The sequence below is a fragment of the Phalacrocorax aristotelis genome, chromosome 8 (genome assembly GCF_949628215.1).
Source record: "Phalacrocorax aristotelis chromosome 8, bGulAri2.1, whole genome shotgun sequence".
Classification (NCBI taxonomy): domain Eukaryota; kingdom Metazoa; phylum Chordata; class Aves; order Suliformes; family Phalacrocoracidae; genus Phalacrocorax; species Phalacrocorax aristotelis.
In genome coordinates, this window is record NC_134283.1 from 39,295,676 (window position 1) to 39,320,875 (window position 25,200).

Here is a 25,200-nt window from a genome sequence, read left to right on the forward strand (position 1 = left end):
ATAAAACAGAAACCAGAACTCCGACATTTAGTATAACCAGGCTCAACAGCTGGGTTTGGCAAGTAAAAGGCAAAAATTACCGTTCTGGGACAGGTAATACCTATGTACCCTTTGGGTAAGGGCAACTTTGCTCTAGCTTTAAAGCAAGCAAATGTCAAGAAATATGTACTTCATATGCACAGCAGTTATGTTAATAAATCAAGAAACAGAAACAATGAACCCTGACACATCTAAGCAAGCTTACTAAGCAGCTCCTTCACATTACCAAGAGCTCTGAAGCTCTGGTGTAGACTCAACTGCCATTTTCATCCAGATGTTTAACACCACACATTAACAGAAGTAACACTGCTTTGTGTAGTACAATCTTACAGGATCTCTTTGATTGAAATTACCCAATTTTGTATTTTGTTTTCAGTTTCATCTTCTTTCAGAGGCAGTGGAGAACATTCAACATCTCTTAACACCAGGACACAGGCACCTTCTGTATGTCCAACAAACATGCCACCCATCCACTTCAGGTCTGGCAGAAGCAGGGGATGAAATTAATGCCTAAACTGCAAAAATAACTCTATTACATACAGCAGTTTGAACTGTAAAGGATGTGACAGAAGTACTTCTGCTTCAGTTCTACTTTTCCAGCATTTGTAATGGGGCCTGCCCGTCCTCAAAGTTAAATTCTGCATGCAAAAAGCACTTGTTTTTAATTATTTCAATGCAGCCAAACTGGAACAGAAGGTGTTAAAAGCTTCAGCTGTAACCACTTCTACCTAATAAACCTAGGTTCCTAGAAACTGAAGGAAGAACCTCTTCCCCTTGGAAAAACTCCAAAATACTCTTGACTTGATAAAGCAAATCTAGACCTTTTTTATTTTTTTTTTTTAAACAATTTGCCAAGACTGGAATGAAAGATAAATAGAAGGCACAACAATTTTGCTTTTTTTATACAAATACAAACTAAACATGAAAAAAACCTCCCTATTTCAATAAAAAATTTCACAAGTTCAGGAAAAGTGTTTTAAGAGTCAAGTTCTAGACATTTAAAACCTATCCCACAATCCAAAATTTTAGAGTGGTAAAACAGTAGTTCGAATTCTTTTCCGTGATCACGTATCAAAAGAAAAAAGATTCTACGGATAGCCATTATTCCACTTTTACAGCGCCACAAAGAGAAAGGTGAATGTCAATTTTTCAAGTGGCAATATCTCCAGACCAGAGGATGTTCATATGACCCTCAAAGGATAAATCGATACTTTTGGTTTTCTGCCCTTGAAATACTTGCCAAGTATTACGTTTTCCTATAGGCTCTTGAACGCATGCACGTGAAATATTATTCCACTGACTGAAATGCACCCAAATTCAGTAGAAAGGGGGAGAAAAAAAGAAAAAGAAAAAATACAGAGACATTCCTTTAGGAAAGACCACTGGTACCAAAAAAATCCAGTCCATAAGTTTGAGGTGAACAAGAAAATTCAGTTCTTTTCTTTTTAAAATCCACTTTTCCTATAACGTTGTTCCGCAAAGCTGGAATCTGGGACAAGGACTAGAAAAAAAAAATCACAAAACCATAACACAAACAAAAAGGGGCCAAATAGTATCAAACGTAGCAGTCTATAACAGGCTAGGGCCACATTCCAAGATACCCAAGGCTGAAATTCACAAATTTGCAGGAAAAAGGGTTTGTGACACCATGTCAACATCCGTGATGCATTCACTGGCGCTGCCCAATCCCCCTTCCAGCTCCAAATCCTGGCTTCTGGGACATTCCTCCACGTGGAGGCCCTCGAAGCCCACCTCCCAGCCCCCCACGAGTGCCTCCAGGTCCACGTGGTCTGTTATCTCTGCGGTCACCCTCCCTGGCAGCTCGTGTTTTCTTCTCCTCCACGTTCAGGCGCACCTCTCCCCTGAACATGATGGGCTGCAACAAAAACAGAATAGGTACTTTCATTAATGACTCACCAGTAACTCTTCAATGTCAAGCAGATTTCTGCAACCTTGCCTCATACCCTCCTCTACACAAAAGAGAATCAGTGTTTTATGATTGGTTACTAGAAATTGGCAACAGTCAAAGTATACATCTAGTCTTGTGCTTTACCAAAGAGAATGTGAAATAGTGACACTTGAAAAGCAATCTCAGGCTTAACCCTGAGCATTCTGACATCTTTTAGAAAAGGAATTGAACTATTAACAGTTCAATTCAATGCGGCAATTCAGTCTCCCGGTTGATTTTTCTTATGGCATCAAGAATATCAGAGCTGTTCTGCCCCCTCACTACACAGGCCAGTGAAGCCTTTCACTGAGGTCAAGCTCTATTTTTTAGAATTACAGCAACAAGTGATTGCTTGGTTGGGAAACTTCACTGAAGCAGGAACAGAGAGGAGCAGGACTGCACCATCCCACAAACCTCACTGTAGACAGAAAGTTGAAGTCTGCAAGAATCCAAGGATTAAAGGAATAAGGATTCACTTGTTTCATATTATTCCTGCAGTTGCATAACAAAGAAATAAAAATATGATCCATCATTGGCACAGGCACAATGTTTTCTCAAAGGGAAGGACTAGCCATTCACTTCTACTGAACACGTGTAGAAGTAGAACAGATCTAAGGATGGAGTACGTTGCCCTCCTCTACCCATCAGCTGTGCTGGACAAAAGGATCAAAGCATCATGTTACAGCCTTATTACTGACTCAAGTGTAAACTCCCACATTTCACATCAGGCAGAAGACAGGTTTAGCTTCACTGGCTAACGGTCCACCAAAGCCTCTTAAACTTTTTTTTAGCAAAACTTATCCTGAAATAAGTCCCACTGTTTCAGGACATATGTTTGCTCAAAGCACTTGGCCCATTTGCAAAATAATTCATACAGGGGATGCTACAAGCAGAATTTTCAAAGCTGTTCAAAGCAGGGTAGATGTGTTAAAGTGCATTCACAAGACTTAAATCTATATTAAAAAAATATTGTTTCAGAAAACCAAGCCAATCCATTACAATCTAAGCATTTACAAGGGCTTGCTGAAAAGATACTTTGAGTGCAGCATCTTCAAAAGCTTATTACACATTCAAAGCCTAACTTTCAAAGCCAGCATCCACCCTCTTCTCCAGTTACAGAGTGGCACAGATGAACAAGTAAACAAAGGCCACAAATCCCTCAGCTGAGCATGCCTTTGGCATTCCCCAGACATGAGGTCTGGCACTCAGCTCCTAGTCTCCTCCACTGACAGGGAGCTTATGAGTGAACAGTTCTAGTTCGTTTCAGCAACAACTCAAACATGTAAGTTGAAGTCACTGCTGAAGGTCTCCACATATTGCTTGCAACTAAGAAATGGCTTAAGGACCCACTGTCACTGTACTTGTTCCCGCACCAGTTTAGGCCAAAGTCAACAAAATTTACTCCACCTACTTTTAGCACTGGTTTCAAATCACCTGTTTTAGACTTCACCCTAGACCACGTTGGAACTACTTAATCCAGGATCATAGGAAAGCACTTAAGGAAGTAACTCTCTATGAGCAATTCCAAATCTTGAATCACCAGCTCCTTGTGAGAGTTTCTAGGGCTCCTGGCCTTCATATGCACTAACTCATCAAGCATTGCCACAAATGCTGCTGCCATCCCACAGCTGAAGGTGTCTAACCACAGGAAATATCGCCGCAAATTCAGACCACATCTCAAGGCTAACAAATCTGCACGCAAGCTACCTTTCCATCTGAGAACAGAAATATGCCGAAAATATTACTGTACAGTAAGGAAGTAAAGAAGAAAGTATGTCCCTGCTTGGTGAAAAGCTAGGTTGAATGCAAGCACACTGCACAGCTGTTACGGTGCACCCAGATTCATTGCTTACCACCATGTGTAGAGTCATTTTGCATTGACAATCACTGACTGAGCAGGTACCTCCTGCTTTTGTTAGCAGAAATTCTTTTCAACCTGCACACTAGTATAGCTTCTCCTTTTCAACCACTTTGACAAACAAGATTCGACTTGTCCACAGGGTCACATTCTCTACCTTGCCTTCCTGAAAGCTTTTTACCCACTTCCTGCATAGAGCTCAACTTCCCTTTGGAAAAAGGCTCTGTAACGAATAAATTCATATTCACCAAAGTTGTTACAAACTACTTCAATGGCAAAAGATTCAACCTGTACAAATGCTACACAAGTCTTGGTAATAGGAGGGAAAGTCATCCCACCTACTTTAAGATGCTTAGTAAAGGGCAAAGGGACAAAGTAGGATCTTTCCTTGTTAGAGTTTTTTGACAAACATTGCCAATTAACAGACCAAGAACCACTGACTAGAAGTTTATTTACCCTGCTGCTAAGGATCTTCTGAACTGGTTCAGGATCATCAAACACCACAAACCCAAAATTGGGGAGCTTTCCACCACTGTTGATGCGGAGTTCAACAACATTGCCATAGCCTGCAAGAGAAAAGCCAAGTTCTTGGGTCATATATTAGAATGCTCTGTTGACCACGCTTATGGCTGCAACCCCCAAACCCTGAGAGTACAGCAAAGCAGCTAACTTACTTTGGAAAAAGTCTTTAAGTTCAGTTTTATCCACATCATGGGGAAGGTTCCCAACAAACAGCTGATGACTGTCTGGGTATCTCACAATCCGCCTAGTTTCCACATCGCCCTGTTCACCCTCACGAACTTGAACAGAAAAGTAGAACTTGTTTAAGAAAAGCCAGTCCCCACAAGAACAAAAAAGCCATGGTCAAATTAGCACCTTGCAAAAGAATCAGAATTCACACTCTGTTTATCCATTCATATATATAAAAAAAGGTAAGCATTCTACACTAGCAAGTTTGTAACTTCACACCTGACTGAAGGCAAACATTTAAGTTGACACCTAGATACTTCAATAGAACACTAGGGAAATTCAGCTCTAGAGCTCACCAGACATTCAGATCAGGATGATCTAAAAATAAGCATATCCACCAAAGCAGAAATCATTCACTTACTGGTAAAATTGATGAGATTTTAAAAAAGCTTTAATCATCATATTGCTTCCCTAAGACCATCAAACAGCAGAAAAACAGTTTACACTCTGTAGCTTCTCTTACTTGGTCTAGGACCCCTCTGTGGTGGGATGTTTGTTCTTTGCTCCCTCACTCGCTGATCCCTCTGAGGTCTCTGGGGTGGGGTTTGAGATTCGGGCTTTGCCTCAGGGCGGGGCTGTATAAATTCAAAAAGGAGTTAACAGGAAAGAATCAAACACAACAGTAGGGTTCAGCTTAACAATTTGATAGTAAGCTCTTAACTTGAAAGCACAGGAAAGTCATCGTTCTTTCCACCTGTGACTAAAATGCATATTCGCTCATGTTGCATTATATGCTAAAAGCAAACATGTCACTTGACTAAGTTAGAATTTCAAAGTCACCCCCTTCACATTATATAAAGTATGTCTGCCCAAAGCACAGTGGCAGTTACATGGCAAGATTGTATTACATCAATCTATTAATGACAAAACCTTGTTCATGAATAGGCAACAGGAAAAAAAAAAAAAGAGTTGCCTCTGTTGTTAAGATGGTGCATTCATTTTGGAGGGCAGATACATCCAGCACTCAAACATTCTCTGGTTTTCCTCCATGAGGAACAATTCCTTTTAAACCCAAAAGCCAATGAATAACATTTTTATGAAGTCTATCATGAATCATTGAATCTGAAAGTCTTTGGAGTCTGAGAACTCAGCAAGTAGATTTCACTGTTTTTTCCCCACCTCAGTTTACTGTCAGTCACTTTAGCACTTAAACTTCTCTAGGTGCTGGATTCCTACCTGTGAGACCGGTACTTTCACAACATGAGGTGGTATTCCTGATACCGGAACAGCTCCACTGGGAGGGAGGTTCTTACTTGTTACTGATGCCCAGGAAAATGTCTAGAGTGGAAAAAAAAAAGATTGTAACTCAACTACAGATGCTTTTATCCTCCTGAAACATTCCTGACAGCACAACTAACAGACAAAGGAAAATATTTTAATTTTACAGGTTAAAACAAATTTTAACCTGTACTTGAAATTCTGTATCTAGCCACTAGCAGTTTCCCCACAACTTCCTTCAAATCATTTCAATTCAGAAGACTTAGTGGGATGACAACGGAGTCATGTTTCCACCATATTTCTAAATTCTATGTAGAGTAGAAATAGGACACAGCAGTGGTTTAAGACCAAGTACTATATCAAGGTTAAAAGTATCGGTTTCTTGAGCACCCATTCGCCCACTTTTGCCTCCCTTAACACTGAAGAGTGACAAAAACACTCCACTAGAAACAAAGTCACATTTCACCCATTTTCCTGATTCAGCATGTTGGTTGCAGTCTGTTCAGAATTTCAGAAGCTCTGTTTACGAACAAAGAATCTGAGCCTGTCACTGCTGCCACAGTTCACACACCTACCGAAAATACAAAGCCTTACCTTAGCTCCTGGTACTTTAACCAACTAGTTACTAGCTAGAATTTCAACTACCTGTTATTGTACAGAAACTAATGGGAAGGAGGCAACTGGTCATGAGAAGAGTAATTTGGGCAGGGGAGGAAAAATTACAAAGCATTTAAACACTTAATTCCAGATAGTTTTCCTCTTGCCACAGAGAAGATCTTGCTCTGTAAAACAGAGTCAAGCACACTGATGAAACCACCACATCACAGAAGAGAGCCATCCACTGTCATTACCCTGGAGTCCTCTTGCACTGCAGGAGCTGGATCAGCAGGAGCTGGAGAAGGACTCTTTTCCACAGTCTCTTCTGGAGCTGACTCCTCTAACACCGGCTCAGATTTTTCTTCCTGCACCTCTGGTTCAGGTTCCTGTTCAGGTTCTGGCTCAGGCTCAGGCTCTGCTTCTGCAGCCGTCTCTTCCAGGTGTTCCTCAATGTCATTGCTATTAGACAGCACCACAAAAAGCAAGAAAAAGAGGTAGTATTTTATTTGATTCTATTGATGGGTGGAAAGGATGCTACTTGTCCAATACGTGTCAATACAATACTTGTCAAAAAGGAAAATAAAGAGTAGCAATAAATTCATTTGACCTGTTCTACAGGCAGTCTGTATTACACAACATCTGACTTCATCTAATAAGATCCTATTACCTGACAGCCTGCTCATAATAAGCACCAGTATCATCAGGAACAGCCTCAGGTGTCTGCTGTCTTTCTTCAGGTTCCTCCCCTTCCTCCTCCGATTCTAAATTAAGGTAGGAAAGGGAAAAAATATACCACACACATCTTTGGTAATCAGTTCCAATGCAAGGCATCTTCCCTAACATGCAGGTGAAGTCTCTTCTGAAGAGCACACGGGAAGCACTATCAAGATGTAACATGGAACAAACATTTCCTTATACTTCTGCTATCTTTCCGGATACTCAGTTTTGACTAAGATCAAACAACACGTTCCAAATACTTCAGAGAAGCAGATTTATAGCCTACAAATCTGACCATGACTGCTAAAATATGTCTTACAGTTTCTTTAACAGAAACAGAATATGCCAGAAAACTAACAGTCATCTGCACGTCACAACTCCTTGCTGGAGTGCAAGGGAACTACGGGCAAGGAAAAAACCTAGATGAACATGAAGCTTAATGGTGATCTGCCTTCTCCAGTAAGATTTCCTCTGGTCTGGGAATGGAGTGTTGATATAGACCCAAATACCAGTAGAACCATCCAAAAATTCCTGCTACTTACCCTCTGGAGGCTCAGTGTCAGAGTCACCAAAAACCTCATCTTGGTAGCGGAAGATATCATTGTGGACATAAAACTTGTTTGCAACAGAACCCTAGAAGCAAATCAAAGGGAGGAACTGAATTATATCAACTGCAGTAATATAAAAACTGAAATAATGAGAAAACAAAAAAAATTGATAAAATAATCCTTTCCACATAGGATTAATCCAAACTTGCCTCGTTCAACAAAATATATGTTATTCTGGGGGCCGGTGGGTGGGAAAGGCACATCATACTAGCAAGTCAAGCATGCATGGAACAACAGGGAAAAGCGCCATATTAATGCTTTCGATTCCAATAGCTCACAACACTGAAAAAGCAGGAGCAAGAACATCCTGGTGTCTGAAGTATCAATTCTTAGCACCAAATCAAACTGAAAAATAAAGTAATCTTGCAATACTCCTTTTTTCACTATAATTTTCAATTATGTGAACAGTTTTGTTCAAAAAAAGGTGTCTATTTATAAAGCCACCTCAAATGCTAAGTTAGCCCTTTATACAACAAGAAAGTCTGGAATCCCTGTCTTCAAATGACAGGAAGCATCTTCCTCTTTCTACTAGTTCTTTTCTGTAAGAGGACCAGTTGCTAGGAGGGCAAATCGAGGATAAAAAAAACTTTAAAATGCTTAAGAAAAAATATGCATTGAACATACCTTATAGCCAAAGGTTAGGATACCATAATTACAGTTATCAACATCCAGGATTATCATAGGACCATACAGAAGTAGGGTAATTTCCTAAGGAATCTGCAGAACTTTACTGCTGAGTTTTGTGGCAAACTACCTTCCCAGTCTAACCCTTCGGATTCCAACACTAAACCAGACAGGCCTCATTAATCCTGATGTGGTATCAGAAGCTCTATAACAACACTAGCACTCAATACAGCATACCTCAGGTGCAAGCACAAATGTTTGCATGAATCTGCGCACAGGCTGCATGTTATTAGAGAGCTCTCCCATCACCTGGACTACAACACCATCATTGAGAGTAGCATGGGCATCCACATGACGAATCTTTGTGTGGCAGTCCTTGAAGTTTAATGACAGCACCTTCTTGTGGATGTCCTGTGAAAGACCAGTACACAGGTTACACTGCAGAAGCCATTTCTGCTAAGTCAGCTTTCAAATAAAGCAAGAACATAGAACACTGATTTAGACTATATTCCCTAACTCTAGAGAGAAAGCTTGGCAGCATGCTCTTTAAGTTTGCTTTGCAAGCAATTTCACATCAGGGACTTCAGTAAAAGGAAGCATATCTTGCCTAACTATTGCTGTTTACAGTTACAGTTTTCCCTTCCCATTTTTCAAAAGCACTTGGACAAAAAGGGGTGAATCACAGCTGGATATACGTCTCTTCTCAACCACAAAGGAAAGAACAGTAAGGTTTTTGGAGTACTTACAGATTGCCCGTAGACTGCATCAGCTGGTTTTCCATTGGAATCCAAGCCACCATGGACATAGGAAGAGTTCTTTCCATAAAACCTGTTGGAAAAAAATATTTATCACTAAGCTTTGTTATGTAAGAACATTGAGCCTCTACATTGGAGTGCACTCTCAAGCAAGTTTTCTCTCTGAATTCTTGGAATACAGCCATACAATTCCATAATCCTGTTAACAATTTGGGGACAGAGGGGTTTTGATCAAAGCAGAAAATGCAAAGCCCTCCTGTGTAAGCTGTACCTTTCAGATATGTCAGATACCCAAATGCTAACAGACAAAACCAAAGTCTCATAGGAACTGAATGATCCAACCCCACTATCCCCTTTCTGTCCAAGGTCCCTAAAGCAACGTAGTACCCTGAACACCAAGGACGCTGAAGGCTTCCCCTCAAGTTCTAGCTTAATGCTTGAACAAGGAGCAACGGTACTGATTTGTTGATCTACAGTAAAGAAAGTAGATCTTCCATTTTATAACTGAAGGGCTGCAAACCAAACTGTCACAAACATCATTGGACTGCATTCTGCCAGCAGATAAAAGACTAGAACTGAATTCCCGGGCACATTGTAAACTTTCCTCTGATCCAAGTGGATGAAGTCTGCTGTCCATTTAAGTGCAGAAATACTTTGAGTAAGTGTTCCTGAGACTGGAAGAAGGAAGGTTTCAGAAGTTATTTGTCTAGTTACTCTGAGTACAGCAAAACAAAGTTTATCTTCAAAAATGAGATTAGTTCTAGCAATGTAGGATACCTGTCAAATCAAACAGGACTAATTTGTTTATATAACAGATTGTAGTTTTCTGCACTTTCATAATTTCTCTCGTTTTCCTTTACGAAAGAGCTGCTGGTATTACTGAGAGATACCAATATACAAGCATACAATATTTCCAATGCTCTTCCCCTAGTCCATGGGCACTGCGTCATGACAAAAATGCTTAACTAAATCACATTTATCCAACATTCACTTATACTGACTACAACTAGAAGTAGCAACACACTTCTAATTTACATTTTTGCTTCGAATACATGTACAGCAGCATTTCAGTAACAGCCAGAACACAGATGTTTAAAGAATTCCTGTAATCTTTATAAACCATGTTTTAACCCAGCTAATCAAAACAGAAAGCAAACTACACCGAGTCTGTCTTGAGTAAATTAGCTTTTTAAACGTCCCAATTCAGCAAACCAAGACATGGTAATAAGCTTATTCACCAAATTTAACATACAAATTAAGGAATTCACACAGAAAAACAGATCATAAAATGAAGTGGAGCTTTACCTGTGCAAATAGTCAGGTGCTTGGTTCAGCAGAGTATAGTACTGCCTCACAAATTCCCGCCCGACCAGCAGGGGACTTGGCTTCTCCATCACCATTTCTTTGGTCAACTGAAAACTATGGAAAAATCAAAAGCTCCATAAAACATGAGCATTTCACATTGCTTTACACACACTCATAGCATAAGCCACATAATCACAGCAGAAAGCATGCACCAAAACCCATCTGCTGTTTTACCACAGTAAGCAGTTTAACCAATATGTTTCCAGAGTCATCAGTCTTTGGTGCTGAAGACTGCCGGGTACCAAACCAGCTGTGAGAGAAGGCTGCATGGGCAAGGGAGCTTACCTCATAACACACCAGCATTTAATCATCCTACACACCCTCAGTAAAAAGCAGGCGGCAAGCCAGTATGGTTCAAGAGGATTTGCTAAGTGGCTAAGTCATTTACAGCCAATCCAAGTTCTGCTAACCTCACTTGACTTCACAATCAGAATTAGAAGTCAGATGTTCTAAGGCAAAGCCTGTGCTACTGTATTAAGGGCATTTTTAAAAGATCAGAACAAGTCGCATCTATTTTTATCAGCAGCACAGCACTCCTAGCTTGTGAGTAACAAGTACTGTAGAGGAATATCAGATTATATTAAAATTACTACGCTACCAATAAACGCATGCTGCTCTTCCCTTGCTTCTACCACGCTCAGCAAGCCACCTCCCACTTAAATCCAGAAGACCAGTTAAATGAAGAGTACCAGCCATACATAGGCCCAGGAACAAATTCGATCTAGGTACCTTCTACCTAATTTCCATGGATCTGTAAACTACAAAAAGAAAGGCTTTGCAGGCAGATTGCACAACGTGTATATCTTCAGTCCAGGTCAGTCAGAACCAAAGCACGTTCCTGTGTTTCCTTCCTTTCAAATACTCGTCATACACACTGTTCAAAACTCTTACAAAATAGGTTCAAACTGGTAGGGAAAACACACTGATACCAGAGCATATTCTTGCTACTTAACACAGAAACAAAAGTAGATTTTCCTGCTTCATACTCAGTTATACCAACAGGTAGCAAAATGGGTGCTTAGTGGACAGTTCTGCTGTTGATGTATCACAGACTATATATGATAGCTGATTTTCCTGCAACTATTCAGGTCCTGTAGTGCTGACGGTAAAGAGTTTGGGAAAGTACTATCAAGCAGGTGTCACCCAAAAGGGCATGGAAAGACCACATGTAGCAGGTTTAAGAACTTTCTCCCCATTACTGACCCCCCAATCCCTTCCCCTACACAACACTCTCAAACACATGGTATGCAAGTTCAATATGCACATACTTCAGGTGCACCACGCGAATCAAAACCAAAACACAATTAAGTTGAGCCCTCTACAAAAAACAATCCAGGAGTCATTTACTTATCTGCTTTTATTTAAGACTGCACAACTATCAATTGCCCCAAAAAGTGATGGCATCAGCTGAAAAAAGGAAGTCAAACTAAGTAGTCCTCTAGCACAGACTAACCCAGATAGAGTCTGCAAAGTTCATGCCTATGCAGTTACGTTAGGACAAGTTTTCTCTTGTCACGATACATAACAGTATCCTGCACCCTGGGTAAACAGAGCTGCCCACAGCTATTACCTGCACAAAGCAGGGGGAAGAAAACCTACCTGCCCCTCCCATACACTTGTACTAAGCCTTGTTCAAGTTCATCCAAGGATCTCCTCTGGGATTTCCATTGCATTTGTTGAATTTCAGAGTAGTCCTTTAAATGTTAAGGGCTGACAACAGACTATGGCTTCAAAAGGCAGAGGTGACCTACCAGGTTAGTGCTATTACAGTGACAGTTTCAAATGCACACCACCCATAGGTCTGCAAAGGAAGTTACAACCGCACTGTTGGATGTACCAGGAATGCAAAACAGAAGCATCCAACCCCAGAAAAGAACATACAAAAAAAGATGTCATGGAAGCTGGTATTTTGGATAAAGCTAAGTCCAAATCAACCTGGCATACTCCTTATACCTCAAACAGTGGTCTAACACCCAACACACTGTAATCAAAAGACACAAGGCAATGTTTATCCATACTGACAGAACACACAGATAACATACGAGGATGCAATCACACCCAAACTCCCAGCAATGGTCAGCATGCACTGCATCCAGGTTAGTCAGAGAGACAGCACACAAATTCCTACCCTGGGAGGTACACCATTTAAGTTTCAAAACAGTATATATAACTAGAATGTTATTGATATGACAACACAAGTTGCTAGTTTTGCATAGGTTGATTGATGTGTTTTGCTCTGCTTTTAACACAACTTCACACATACTTTTTTACTTTGCGAGTTCAAAAATGAAATAAAATAAATGCAAAGCCTACCCATTCTAATTTTTAAATGCACTTTTTCTAAGTTTAAATACAAGGGAGAAAGATCTGACAGGCTGCAGAGGATGCATACACATGAGCACCTGCTCTTTCAGTAGGAAGTGTATCACCAGCGTACAAAGAAACATTACTTACATGATAACATGCAGAAAGGGTAAGACCAGACATGACTTAGAAGTGAAAAAGGCTTTTCAATACATTCAGAAGGTTTCAGTTGTTTGAGGATATTTTCAACAGCTAACCGTAAAGAAAGTGATACTCCATGGTTGGGTCTGGCCTGCAGGAAATGCTCAGATTCTGCAGACCACTTTCATTTTAGGAAGTTCCCAGTATCTGCGGTTTTGAAGATGCCTTTGAATTGTGAGTGCAACGTATTACAGATGTCCAAGACCGAGCACAATCTGAAGTACAAAACCCTCAAAGATGTGAACTTTTTTGCCTTCTAGTACATGTTAAATTAGATCCCCACAAAATATCAGACAATAAGAAAAAACTGCCACAGGTAAAGTAAGGCTAAGTTGTGGGTAGCACTGCCAATTTCCTCATTTAATTTTGCTTCCTGTAAGCATTTGTGAAGCTCTATCATTGCAAGGGGTAAGACAATCCCAAAGCAGTGGGAGTAGAAATGGCAGACAGGCAAGACCTGCACTTTTAGATGCAGTCAGCTTAACTGACAATGCAAGGCTTAACTGCTCCACAGCAGTTAAAAAAACTTGCTGCTGTGATTAGAAAGCCAGTCCTACCATATCCCCCAATATCACTGTTTGGAGTATGACAAGAGTTCTATATAACGAGCATACACATGTTGCTTGTTCACTCTTTCTGGTTTTTTTTTGTTTGCTTGTTTTGTTTTTTTCGGTGGGTGGGGGGGGTGGGGGGTGGCATGTGCAGGGGGTGCATTTAATTTCTTTATAAAAACTAGTTTCCCCTGGAATTCAAGCTTATTCCTGTAGACGTCAATAGGCAGGTTTTCTACTCCATTTAAGAGCTGAATCAGGCTCTTATAAGAATTCTTTTCAATTCCTGTACATTCATATGAATGTACAAATCTTTCAGATTTCTCCTCTTCAGTGAAAGAGTCCTCTACCTGTATTAACACACTAGCACATCTTCAATGCTGTTCTGAGCCGTCCCAATGCTGTACCGAAGACATACCGGAAGTGGCTCATGCTGATTACATCTGTCATATCTACCTGCTAAAAATCAAAGGAACTCCCTACAACTAAGGGGGGGGGGGGGGCGCAATCTATTAGAACTAACTCTTAACACAAAGAAAAGCAGAGTGCCCAGTTCTCATTAAGCAGATCTGAAAAGAAATGGGAAAACCTTTATGACCTAATCAGAGGAAGACAACAATCTGTTTTTACTCCTGCTACACCTGCTGCTACACTGCCAGTTGCCATCTGCTCTTGTTCTCCAGCCAGCACAACCTTAAGAACAGAAGTCAAGCATCTCCAGGGAGATTATTTGCTCCCTACCACTCACGAACAATTAATTACTCCACTATTCCTTGACCTAAGAATAGCTGCAAATATTTTATATGGCATTTCTACTCCACAGAGCATAATAGTACCAACTACTTGAACTGCCACTGCATTACTCCTGATAGCAGCTTATCCACACATTCTTCTGTCAATTACTCTAATGAGCAAAGGGTGAAAATTGACAGGAAAAGCTGAAAGTCAGGTGATTTAGGATTCATTTGTATTATTCCATATATGTAAAACAAATTGGATAATTCAAATTAGAACAAATGTTCTGGAACAATTCTGCAACATAACCGAGTCCTTTCCTTAAGCCAAGAGACTTACGGGAAGACAAACACCTCCTTTACAGTGGTTATCACCTGGCTGGTGGAAAATTCTGCCATCTGTTACAATGCTCCTACTTGGCAGAAAACCAATGCTAGGCACTTAATTTCTGAAGTACACATATGTAAATTAGAGCAGTTTCTGTAAATGTGTTTAGTAAATTCAGATTTAAGTCCAAAATCTATTGACATATTAATATTCAGAAAAAAATAGACTCCAAGAACACCTAACAGCTAGCACTGGTTAGTGTTTTCTCCCCAAATTGCTACACGGTGAAAGTGAACTAGACATTGCTGTCTCAACTCAATTTTTAAATTATTTTTCATTTTTAAAATCAGACAAGGAGTTTAGTCTGAATCTTGTTTCTACTAGACTTCCTACACAACAAAAACCTCTCTAACGTACACCACACAACGTTCAGGCTCTTAGGACAACCAGTGACTGCAGAACCCACTTAGCCCGATGCAACACCAGAGGACCAGACTCCATTGAAAGAACATACAAGTCAGAACATCCCAAACTTCATTTCCTAAAGCGTGTGGCAATTTTGAACACCTTCAGTCAAGAAAACGTGAGTATAACGGAAAGTTAGAATGTACATTAAAGCTATTCTAAACTGGCCATGGTTTGTCTTTAACATTATCCTTATGCCTTTGTTCTCTGCCATCTTCATTTCCATGTTTTTGACTTGCATTTCCAAACAAGAAACAACCTCAAAAAAATCCAACGATACTACAATGCATTGTAGTTTTGTTTGATTGGAATATTACACAGTAGATACATAGAACAACCCTATAGCAGTTCACACTTTCAGCTATTTGTGTGCTGTAAGGTGACTCATTTGATACTACATTCCTGCCCATCTCTACAAATTAGTAGTTTACAGAGTAGCAAAAGTCATGTTGCCTCCAATCCTTCTAATTACAGGTTTAACTAAGATGTCTCTAGAGCAGTTGCTGATTAGTTTGGAAACACTGTTTCTATCAAATAAAACTCACACCTTACATTTCTACAACTTTAACTACACAAAAGTGACAGTAAAACTGATGTGTCACCCAGATGAAAATATTTCTCCCCTCTAAACAAGAATGTCAAACTTTCCATGCAATTCTACTCCCTCACTTTGATATGAATTAATTCCTTAACATAAAAAGGCTCTTTGAAAACATGAACACCCAGAAAATCTCACATGGAAAAGATGTGTCCGTACCTAAGCACATCACACTACAGAGCTGGCAAACAGCAGTTTTGCTAGACATTAAAGGTCTGGTCAATAGTTAATAGGATTGTGTAATTAAGTGTCATTTGGGATTCCTCCAAGTTGCTTAGCAACAGGTGAGCATGTTCAAAGCCACAAACCATTTATCTATATGGAGTAACTAGCACTAGAAGCAGTTACTACTGCTGCTTTGGACAAGAAAAAAAAGCCAGTACAAATAAAATAATGGAGAAAACTCATGTCTCCAACAGGCATGATGTAGATCAAAAGTTAAACAACAAAAGCAGAACAGTTGCAGTTAATTCCAACTCTCCATACATTTTACATGACTAGCATCTGCTCACGCTGCTGCCTCAGCAAAAAGAGAAAAGCCGGTACCTGTGTGAACTATGATACAAAACAGTGAACAATGAAACAAAAACAAGCTAAACTTGCATCACTCGGCAAATTCCAGTGCCTATCTCAGCTGGGGATATACATCATTACACCAGCTTGCTCTCAAGTAGGAAAAGTAATGTAAACCTTTTCAAGGAAAGACATGTTTAAAACACTGCAAGATACCAGATACACTGAGATGTGAGATACCCTTCTTATTTTAATACAGCCTTAACTATCTGAGGGGAATGGAAAAACACCAGAACAGAAAAAAACCCCAAAACCCAGTTGTCAACCCCCATACCTAAACTATGAAGTGCTGACAAAGCACCTCAAACAGGTGGGCAACCAAAGTCCCAAAACATTAATCTCCTCTAAAAATATGTGTCTCATTACTTGCCTCCTACTGGAGGCAGAAGTAAGCAATGTCACAGGGAACGGTGTCAGAGCAATACAGCCTGTATCTTACACAGAACCCATTACAGACAGTTGCCTCCCTGCAACCAGTTCAACTTTTCCATATTTTGACAGATTCCGGGGGAAGTATTCTGTTTGAAGGAAGTTATCCTAACAGTAGCGCTATTTCACAGGAGGCAAAACACTTGGAAGCCAGAGCCTGAAAGCCGAGTGATGGGATAACTCATACAATGAATAATGAAATATTTGAAGATCAAATTGGTACAAGTTGTGAGGTTACCAGCACTCAACTCTTACTAGTATCTTCCGGAAACATTAAGCCCATATGATGGACGTATTCACTAGGAACTTCCAGAAGCAGGCTCTTGATCAGGACAGTGTGAAGTGCTAGATGTGTTATGCAGACAGAGGAGCCTTATTAATAACCTTTAAAACCAAGACCTAATAAAACATGAATCTGGATCCTCAAGCTTAACACATCTGTTTCTCCATTCACTACAGCAACTAGCATCTACTGTACCACAACCACGCAACCTACGAGAGGCAGTGCCCAAGTTCATAGGGTACTTGAGGTGTTACAAGGATCTGGATCCTAAAAAAAAAAATAATCATGCAGCAATGGGAATGCTGCATCCTTGGGCAAACAGCTTTCTCAGTGCTTAATTATCCTGATGTTGCAGAAAGGCAGAACAATACCTGAACCTCTGTGAGACATACTGAGAAGGGACACTATAAAAAAGCTAGACATTACACCAACATATGGATAAGCAAAATCAAATTAAAAGCTTAACTATTTCTAATCAAAGCATGCAAGCAATCAACCCAAATTTAAGCAGGCAAAAATATTTTCACTGCAAGATTAAAAAAATAATTCGGAATTACATTCAACACTGCCCATGCTAGTACTGAAAAACCCCTCTGCTTGCCAGTGGCAGATGGGAAGCCTTACTCAGCAGCAACGCACAGCCCTTTAAACACCACAAGAATACAAATAAACAAACCGTGAATTGCTGCAGAAGAGCTATCATTCTAGAAGTCAGCCTGTGTTTTTGCTAACAAAACTTAAGTGTGATCCACAAGTTGACGGATATGACAGAGTCTGCCAGTTTGAAGATAAATTTCAGTGTTTCTTGTATTGCTCAGCTCTGCCAAGCAAGAGACATGAACTGAAAATTTCTACTGCTATTATTTAGAACCTAAAACAGTGACCACTTCAGAGAAATATAATTTCTAGAGCATTAAGCTTAAAAGCAGAGAAACAAAACAAAGACGACTACCTAAAGCATAAGTTAAGCTACTAGAGACCAGCATCTATACCTGTACAGTAAGGAATGTTCATCTGGGGAAAGAAAAAGATACTATATACTATTCCTGTAGTTTGGAGCATAAAGGTCCACCTACTGTCCAAAGATAAACAGCCACTTAGGTCCTGTTTAAAAGGGGAGGAAAAAAAAGAATCTTAAAAATTTGGTATTAGATGTAAGTCATATCACAGGAGTTTCTCACCAAGGTGTTTTTCTTAGATCCTGCCCTCAAAACGCTGCTCTCCCCGAGTGCCTGGCCTATTTTGCTGTGGGCTTGGGGGTGTTTGTTTTTTTTTTTTCCTTTTTAAAGCTGTCTCAACTGGCTTCCAATTTTCTACTTTGTATCACACAATCATCACTTCTATTCAGCAACACAAAAACTAGCGATACAGAGGGAGGATAGCATTTCTGCAGAAGCAGCATAAGCATTTCAGTCCTTGCTTAGCATTAGCAGAAAGAAACAGGTTTTATTTTAAGTTAATATTTGTAACAGCTGTCCTACGCCCATGACCCAGTAAGGGTCACCTTTCAGTAGCCAAATATCTGGAGTTCCCCTTTAGACTGCAGCTAAGGTATTTAGCATTACTTTTTGGAAAGTTCTGCTCTACTGTGTCACAGGAGAAAAATACTCACTTAGAAGACACATATTTAAGTTATTTCTTATGTTACAAGCAGATCAGCACAGTGAGTTTCACACGCAGTTTATTACTCACTTTTGTTTCAATAATGCATACCATAGATTTATGACCGGGAAGTTACATGTTTCTCAGATGTCTCAACATGGCTTTGCATCTCTCAACAAGTCACCAGAAGTTTCCTACTCATTACACAAAGGAGATACAGAGTAGGCAAGATGGAGGCTATAGGACTAAACACGCAAGTTTAAGTTCTTATTACCTAAAAACAACCACCAACCCGAAAAGGACTAAATTAGACAACTTAATCTCTGACACTTCTAGATGCCCAAAAGGCGAGAAGAAAGCCCTGGATTGAGAGCCACTTTGCTAAATTCCTCCTGCAGCAGGACTCTGCCCTTAAAAACAGACTTGCACACAGCCTCAGATGTACAACCTAAAGCTCAATTGCTGTTTGGGAATTTTTCATGAGACACCACCTGCAATAGGTCTCACCACACAGGTCGATCAATATTTTTATAGCACATATAGACAATTTGATCATCCCTCAACAACAGCTCCCCCCAAGACAGTCGCCGTAGTCTGCACATGTGTTAATTCCTTTGGATTCCTTTGTGCACTTCCAGAAGTACAGTTCTCAACTGCTGAGAAGCTGTAACCAGGTATGTTAGGTAAACAGCTCCAAAATGAACGGAACATGCTTCATCCCCTCTCCTTTTTATACTAGAACAGTTCGGGAGCTGCTCTTATCATGCTTCAGTTTGATAGAGAAAAGATAGCTATGTTGTATTTAGCGTTACAGAAAAAAAATTACCTTCTGATTTGACAGAAGTACAAAATCTGAGTTCCCTCAAAACTCAAAGCCTTGAAAATTCACAGAAATATGCCTACATTTCTTTTTAATAATCCTAAATCAGATTATCCTAAGCAGGCTCCTCTCCTAAACCTGGGCGAAGGACTCATTTCTAACTAGACCTACTCCATCCTCATCTACTCTACAATTAGAAGTACGGTTTTTCTGTAAAATTACCTTTTTAACCATGCAAATTTCATCCTAAAGGGTAGTAGGATAGTGCTAGTCTGAATGTTTTTACTAATCTCTTTTAATAAGAAGTCAGCTTTATGCCTATACCGCTCTCCAGACTGCTTCATGATAAAGTAACTACTTGGAGCTTATGATTTTGCCATTAGAACAGGTTTTGTTTTGACATCCAAGAGCTGCTCCAACAACTCGATGAAGTTGGCAGCAGGTCCAGTCATCTTCTCTTAGGTCTGCAATTTTTCCATTTGGCTCCACTGCAGCTTCTTAAAGGAAAAAGCAAAAGTTACTCATAAGCAGTCAGAAGAGGCAGATTAAAACACCTAGCTACACAGGCATTACAGTGCAATTCAAGCTCGCTCCCACTTGGACTAAAACCTCCAGGTTTAAGATTTAACAAAATATTTTCTGCATGTCAAGCAACAGATATCTGTAAAGAGAGTCAACTCTTTCACTTCTACCCTTTTTAGCCACAGAAGACTCCTAAACTTCACATATAGGCTGATCCACCATGGCATTGTTACACTGTTAGACACTTTACAAAACAGAAAGTCAGCCTAGTAGCAGTCAAAAGTGAAATGAGAAAACAGTACCAGGCAAAGCAGAAGAAAATGGAAGATGGCCACCAGCATTTTAGAATGCAGTATTTCACATTTGCCTCAGCAAGGAACCAGGTTCTTATGACATTATTTGTACATAACCCACAGCTCACAATCTTCTAGCTCTGAAAGCAGTACCCCACCAGCTATGTCTTTCTGGAGGAGGTCCAGACTTAATATAGCAAAACCAGGACCTCAAACCAGTATAATATTTACTGCCTGCAAAGTTTTAGGGATTCTTTTAGAGTAGCTGAAGATCAGACTTTTAAATTTTTTTTAATTACTCAATGAGGTAGCTGAAGATTATCCAAGTTAATAATTACTTCAATTATGGAGATTTTACATCAGCACCTGTAAAAAAAGTATCCAGTCTTCTAAACAAAACTATCACTTTCACCTTTGGTTTGTGACAAGCTCAGCAGACTACAGCCAGCGCATAATAACTAGCGCCACCCTGCCAGAGCCCTGCTCTAGTTTGATTTCCTCTTTGATTCTTCATTCATCATGTTACTTAGTCAGACAAAGAGGCACAGGTTCTAATACTAAAAACTAGGATAATCAATTCAAATGTTTTCTAACTCAAACAAACCATTTAGACTAACCTTATGAGTACTCCCTCAATAGGTACTACTGTTATGAACAGAAATATCAATATGCACTTATAACAACACAATCTTTGCCTTATTTTGCTTTCATTAAAGTGTTCCTCTGTATACATTCGCCTTACAATCTGCAAGGCAAAAAAGAAAACACTAGCTTTCTGAACCAACAGCTTGCTGTTTCATCACGTACATGAGTTTAAGATGTTCAAGCTTAGAGTATCAGTTGTGTTGAATTCTGTTGATGCTCTTGTGCCAGCAGCCAAATGAGCAGTAGAGCAGTGGTCTTATTACAGTACTAAGAAGTCTCGTATGTTTTTGATGCTGCTTAGACTGCAAATGCAAAGAATCCCTACAGAAGATTCCAATGCTTACACTTGACCCACATACACAAAGGAAGTCTTGTCCACCAGGCCTTCTACCTTAACTTTAATCATGTTTTCTAGCCTTCAACTTAAGGAGTTCACGCTTAAAAGAATATAACCTAGCAAAAAAAAAAAGTAGTTGCCTAATTCACACAGGTCATGGACTGGACACCACTATTTGGCATTTGATGTAAAAAGAGTCTTTTTAAAATATTTTAAAAGAAGATTTACACTTAAAAATAAGACACACATTTGCAAAGGTTGCAATGTTGACTGGATTCTTTTTCTAACAGATTTTGTACAACTACACTTTCTAGCATGTTTTAGCACGGCCATTCAGGCAAACTAGTCCCTGGAAGACATGTGCTAGCAAGAAAATTGGGATATCAGTCAAAGATGCTCCCTGACTATTGGGTTATAAGACCTTAAGTACATACTTACAGCTAGCCTTCAATTTAGCTGTATGTTCCATCCACCGAGCTTTTTTTTTTTTTAAGAAAAGCTAGACTCACAACTTCACAACAATAAGTATACTGACTGAAACACCCCAGGAAAATGTGAGTTCAGTTTGCAGGATGTGAACAGCCCACTGTCAGTATCACAAGAGTATCACAGAACTATCTTTTTAGCAAAATCATTAGGCTTATTCTTTACAGAGAAGGAATGAGAAAAGTGAAAACTTGGTCAAAGGGAAGATTTCAGAAAAGGTTTGAGATGCAGTTTTCGTCCGTCAACTTCTGCACTCCCTTCTCTTTACAACACCAATCTAAAAAGTCTTCTTAGCTAAAAACAATCCAACACGCACACCACATTTGATTTATGGCACCTGGAAGCATTAGCTTTCAGAGCTTGATAGCAGTGTCCACATCTCCTAAAGCTGTCACTCCTGGCTGTGAAAGCACGGGCTAGACAAAAATAGCATACACTGGAAACATGGCGGCTCGCTGCAAATGCTGCTTTCAACCAATTGTGAACACAAAAAGATACCATTTTTCTTCGTAAGGAATACTTACTATATGTGTGCAACCCTTAACATAAAAGGTCACCAGATGAGCCCGTTAAGAGTTAATGAAGCATCAGATCATCCAGATCAAGACTAAAATGCACCTGAAAGATGTAGGGAAGCCTTTTCTCTGGCTTTCCTCCAGCAAGTATATATATCTAGGGCCTTCCAAGAGGCCGGAAAGTCTTCGCACAGGCGCTACTTTGCATTTAAATCATGGCTTAATCTCGGATCCGGCCAAGGTCATGCGGTAAGTCAGGGTAAAATACATGCCCTCCTTCTGCTCGAATTATGACTCCCTTCATCTACAAAGTTGGAGGTCAGGAGACACCTACAACCTCATAGAGGGGTACGGGCGGCCTTGCTGGGCAAGCGCCCGGTATTACGGCCTCCATCTACTGCCACAACTAACTATCCAGGGGATATCTCCGCTGGACGCTGGGCTTTGGGAGTCTCACACCTAACCACCACCCCCCAGCCCCTCCCAAAAGAACAGCGGATGAAAAGACACGAGAGCCCGTAAAGCCGAGAACAAAGCTCACAGCTCCCACCGCGACTCGCACAATGAAGGCCCCCCCCGCCGCCCCCTCCCCCCGCAAACACCGCTCCCTCCCGGGCCGCCACTCCGCTGCACCGCGCTCCCGCCGCCGGAAGCCCCGAGCGCGCCGCGGGGCCGGGAGGTTTCTTCCGCCGGCGGGCCCCACTCCGGAGCCCCGCGGGGGGCTGCCGAAGCCCCGTCCCTGGTGGGCAGGGTAGGCCACCGCAAAGCGCCGCCGGGACCGGGCCGGGCCCCTCGCGCAGTAGCGGGACAGCGCGAAGCGCCCTGGCGGCGGGAGCGCACCGGCAGCCCCCCTCCCTCAACAGACTGCGGCCTACCGGGGGAGGGGGGGGGGGAAGGGGATGAGGGCAAGGCGCCTCAGGCCAGGCCCAGCGCGTGCGGCCCGCGGCTCTCCCCGGGAGGCCGTGACCCTGCCGGCGCCCCCCCCCCCTCACCTGCAGGCGGAGCGGGACAGGAGCGGGAGGCGTCACTTCACCACAGGCCTGCCCGGCGGACGAGAAGCACCTCACGCAACGGCGTGCTCTGCCGCCGGCTAGATATATCCGGCGCGCAGCCTACCCCAACGGGAGACGGTTTAGCCAATCAAAGAACGGCGGTCGCCTTCACTCGGATGCTAGTTGGCGCGCAACAGGAAAAGAGGCGGGCCGATAGCTGAGAGGCAGCGCAATCTACCAACCATGCGGCCTGAACCGACACCTTGCAGAACCAATGGGCGGTGGCGCTCCCACAGTTGGGGTGGGACGAGACTCGATAGATTTCCCCTTTAGCCAATAGAACGACGCTACCAGCGCTCCCAGGCGCGAAGGGCGGGGCAGCCCTGACGCCGTAGTATGGTTGAGCCGCACAGCAGCGCCCTTGAGAAGGTGCTGGTAAACCCCGTTATAGATGGGGGTGGTCCCCTCTGTGCAGCACTGAGGGCGGCGGCCAATGGGAGAGCGTGGCGGGCCCTGACGGACAGACCACCTCCGGCGTTCTTAAAGGGACAGGCAGGCCGCCACGAGGGTGTTCGCCTCCCAGCACCGCCCCCTGCTGGAGGGAAGAGGACGGTGCCCAACATGGCGGCGGCGAGGGATGGCGGGGCCTGGTACTGCCGCCTCCCCTGGCGCCGGGACACCCGGTCCCCGGCCCGCCTCGGGGAAGGGCCGCAGAGCCATGACAGCGAACAGGCCCCGGCGTCCCGCGTCGGCAGCTGCGCCTCCTCCAGCAGCCACAGCCTCGGCTGCGCCGCGGGTCTTCCACAGCAACGGTGGGATCTGGGAGCCCCAGGGCCCTGGGCTGGAGAGCCGTGACCGTGGGAGTGATAAACTCCCCATCAATCCCGACCTTGTGCGGGACTTGCTGCTCCGTCCCTATAAGTCGATGGGGCCTGATGGGATTCATCCGAGGGTACTGGAAGAGCTGGCCGATGTCACAGTGAGGCCTGGCTCAATGATTTTTTCAATGCTTTTGGGAGTCTGGAGAGGTCCCGGTTGACTAGAAGCTGGCAAATGTTGTCGTTGGGGGTGGATAAAAGGAGCTTTTCACGCTAAAGGATTCCTGTGCAGGGCTGCAGCCGTGGCCTCCTCCACCAGAAACAGAAGGAAGGCGGGGGCCACCACCTCCAGACTAGGGAAACACGGGCTGGCTTCCCCTGCCCGACCCCAGCCAGGGCCAGGAGACTCGTGTGGCTGCTTTTCTTTCATAACTTCTGAGCAAAGCAGACGAATGGATCATCTGCCCCGGAACAAAGACAAACCAAGCAGGGAAATTTTCTGACCTACCCTGCAAGGGCCAAGTAGTCCTGCAAAGGAGGAGAAAGGCCTCGGAGTTCACAGATCCTTCCTTACCAGCAGATGCTGGTCCCAGGAGCCTGAAAAGAGCAGGAGCCAGCTCCCAGAAAGCCACTGCTTTCCATTTGTGTCACGTCCCATCCCAAATGTATGACATGAAGCAGTCAGAGATATATTTCACCCTATAAAAGTGACTTCCTTCCCGCCACCATATCCCTAAATGCTGATGAAGACCCTCCTTGCTATGCCTTGCAGCTAGAAATATAGTCAGTGGACTGGCATGGGGCCATGAGTAGCATTAGTATCCTTCTCCCCACACACCCCGGCTATTTATAGACTAAGCCACATTGCAATCTGCCAGTTCATAAATCAGTAGCGCAGACTTTTGCAAAATTTAACATGAGACCAGTAACCCAGCACAACAGCCGTCCAAAATAAACTCTACCGAGGGACCCCAGGCATCTGTCCCCAGAGCAAAGGGCAGGACAGGTAATTCCTCTTTTATAAAAAGGTCAGTGCAACGACAGGGTCCTATGCACACTAAAAGGAATGGCCTTGCTCCCACCATGCAACGGAAGCTCGCTAGGAAAAGCAGTCACATCATCTTCGGCTCAGTCTCCCTGGCAGGGCTCAGCCTGTTCAGTATCAATTCGGTGCAAGGGGAAGGGTCAGCCAAGGCCAGCCGACGTCCCAGGGTGCAGCTCCAGT

At 42.3% G+C, this 25,200-nt stretch overlaps 1 protein-coding gene across 2 annotated transcripts; it reads right to left on the reverse strand.

The window, feature by feature from the left end:
• Positions 1–840: 840 nt before the first annotated feature.
• On the reverse strand, positions 841–23,430 carry G3BP1 (G3BP stress granule assembly factor 1). Of its 2 annotated transcripts, none has more exons than XM_075102660.1 (12): positions 23,158–23,430; positions 10,420–10,533; positions 9,106–9,187; positions 8,597–8,770; positions 7,670–7,760; positions 7,078–7,171; positions 6,665–6,869; positions 5,772–5,873; positions 5,059–5,170; positions 4,520–4,645; positions 4,302–4,411; positions 841–1,915 (listed from the first exon to the last, which is right to left on the reverse strand). In XM_075102660.1, the coding sequence occupies exons 2-12, from the start codon at positions 10,512–10,514 to the stop codon at positions 1,709–1,711; spliced, it is 1,398 nt and encodes a 465-aa protein (XP_074958761.1). In that variant the 5' UTR covers positions 10,515–10,533; positions 23,158–23,430; the 3' UTR covers positions 841–1,708. The 2 variants fall into 2 exon arrangements, with proteins under 2 accessions (XP_074958761.1, XP_074958760.1); XM_075102659.1 differs by having other exon boundaries at positions 4,302–4,432; positions 23,158–23,272.
• Positions 23,431–25,200: the final 1,770 nt, after the last annotated feature.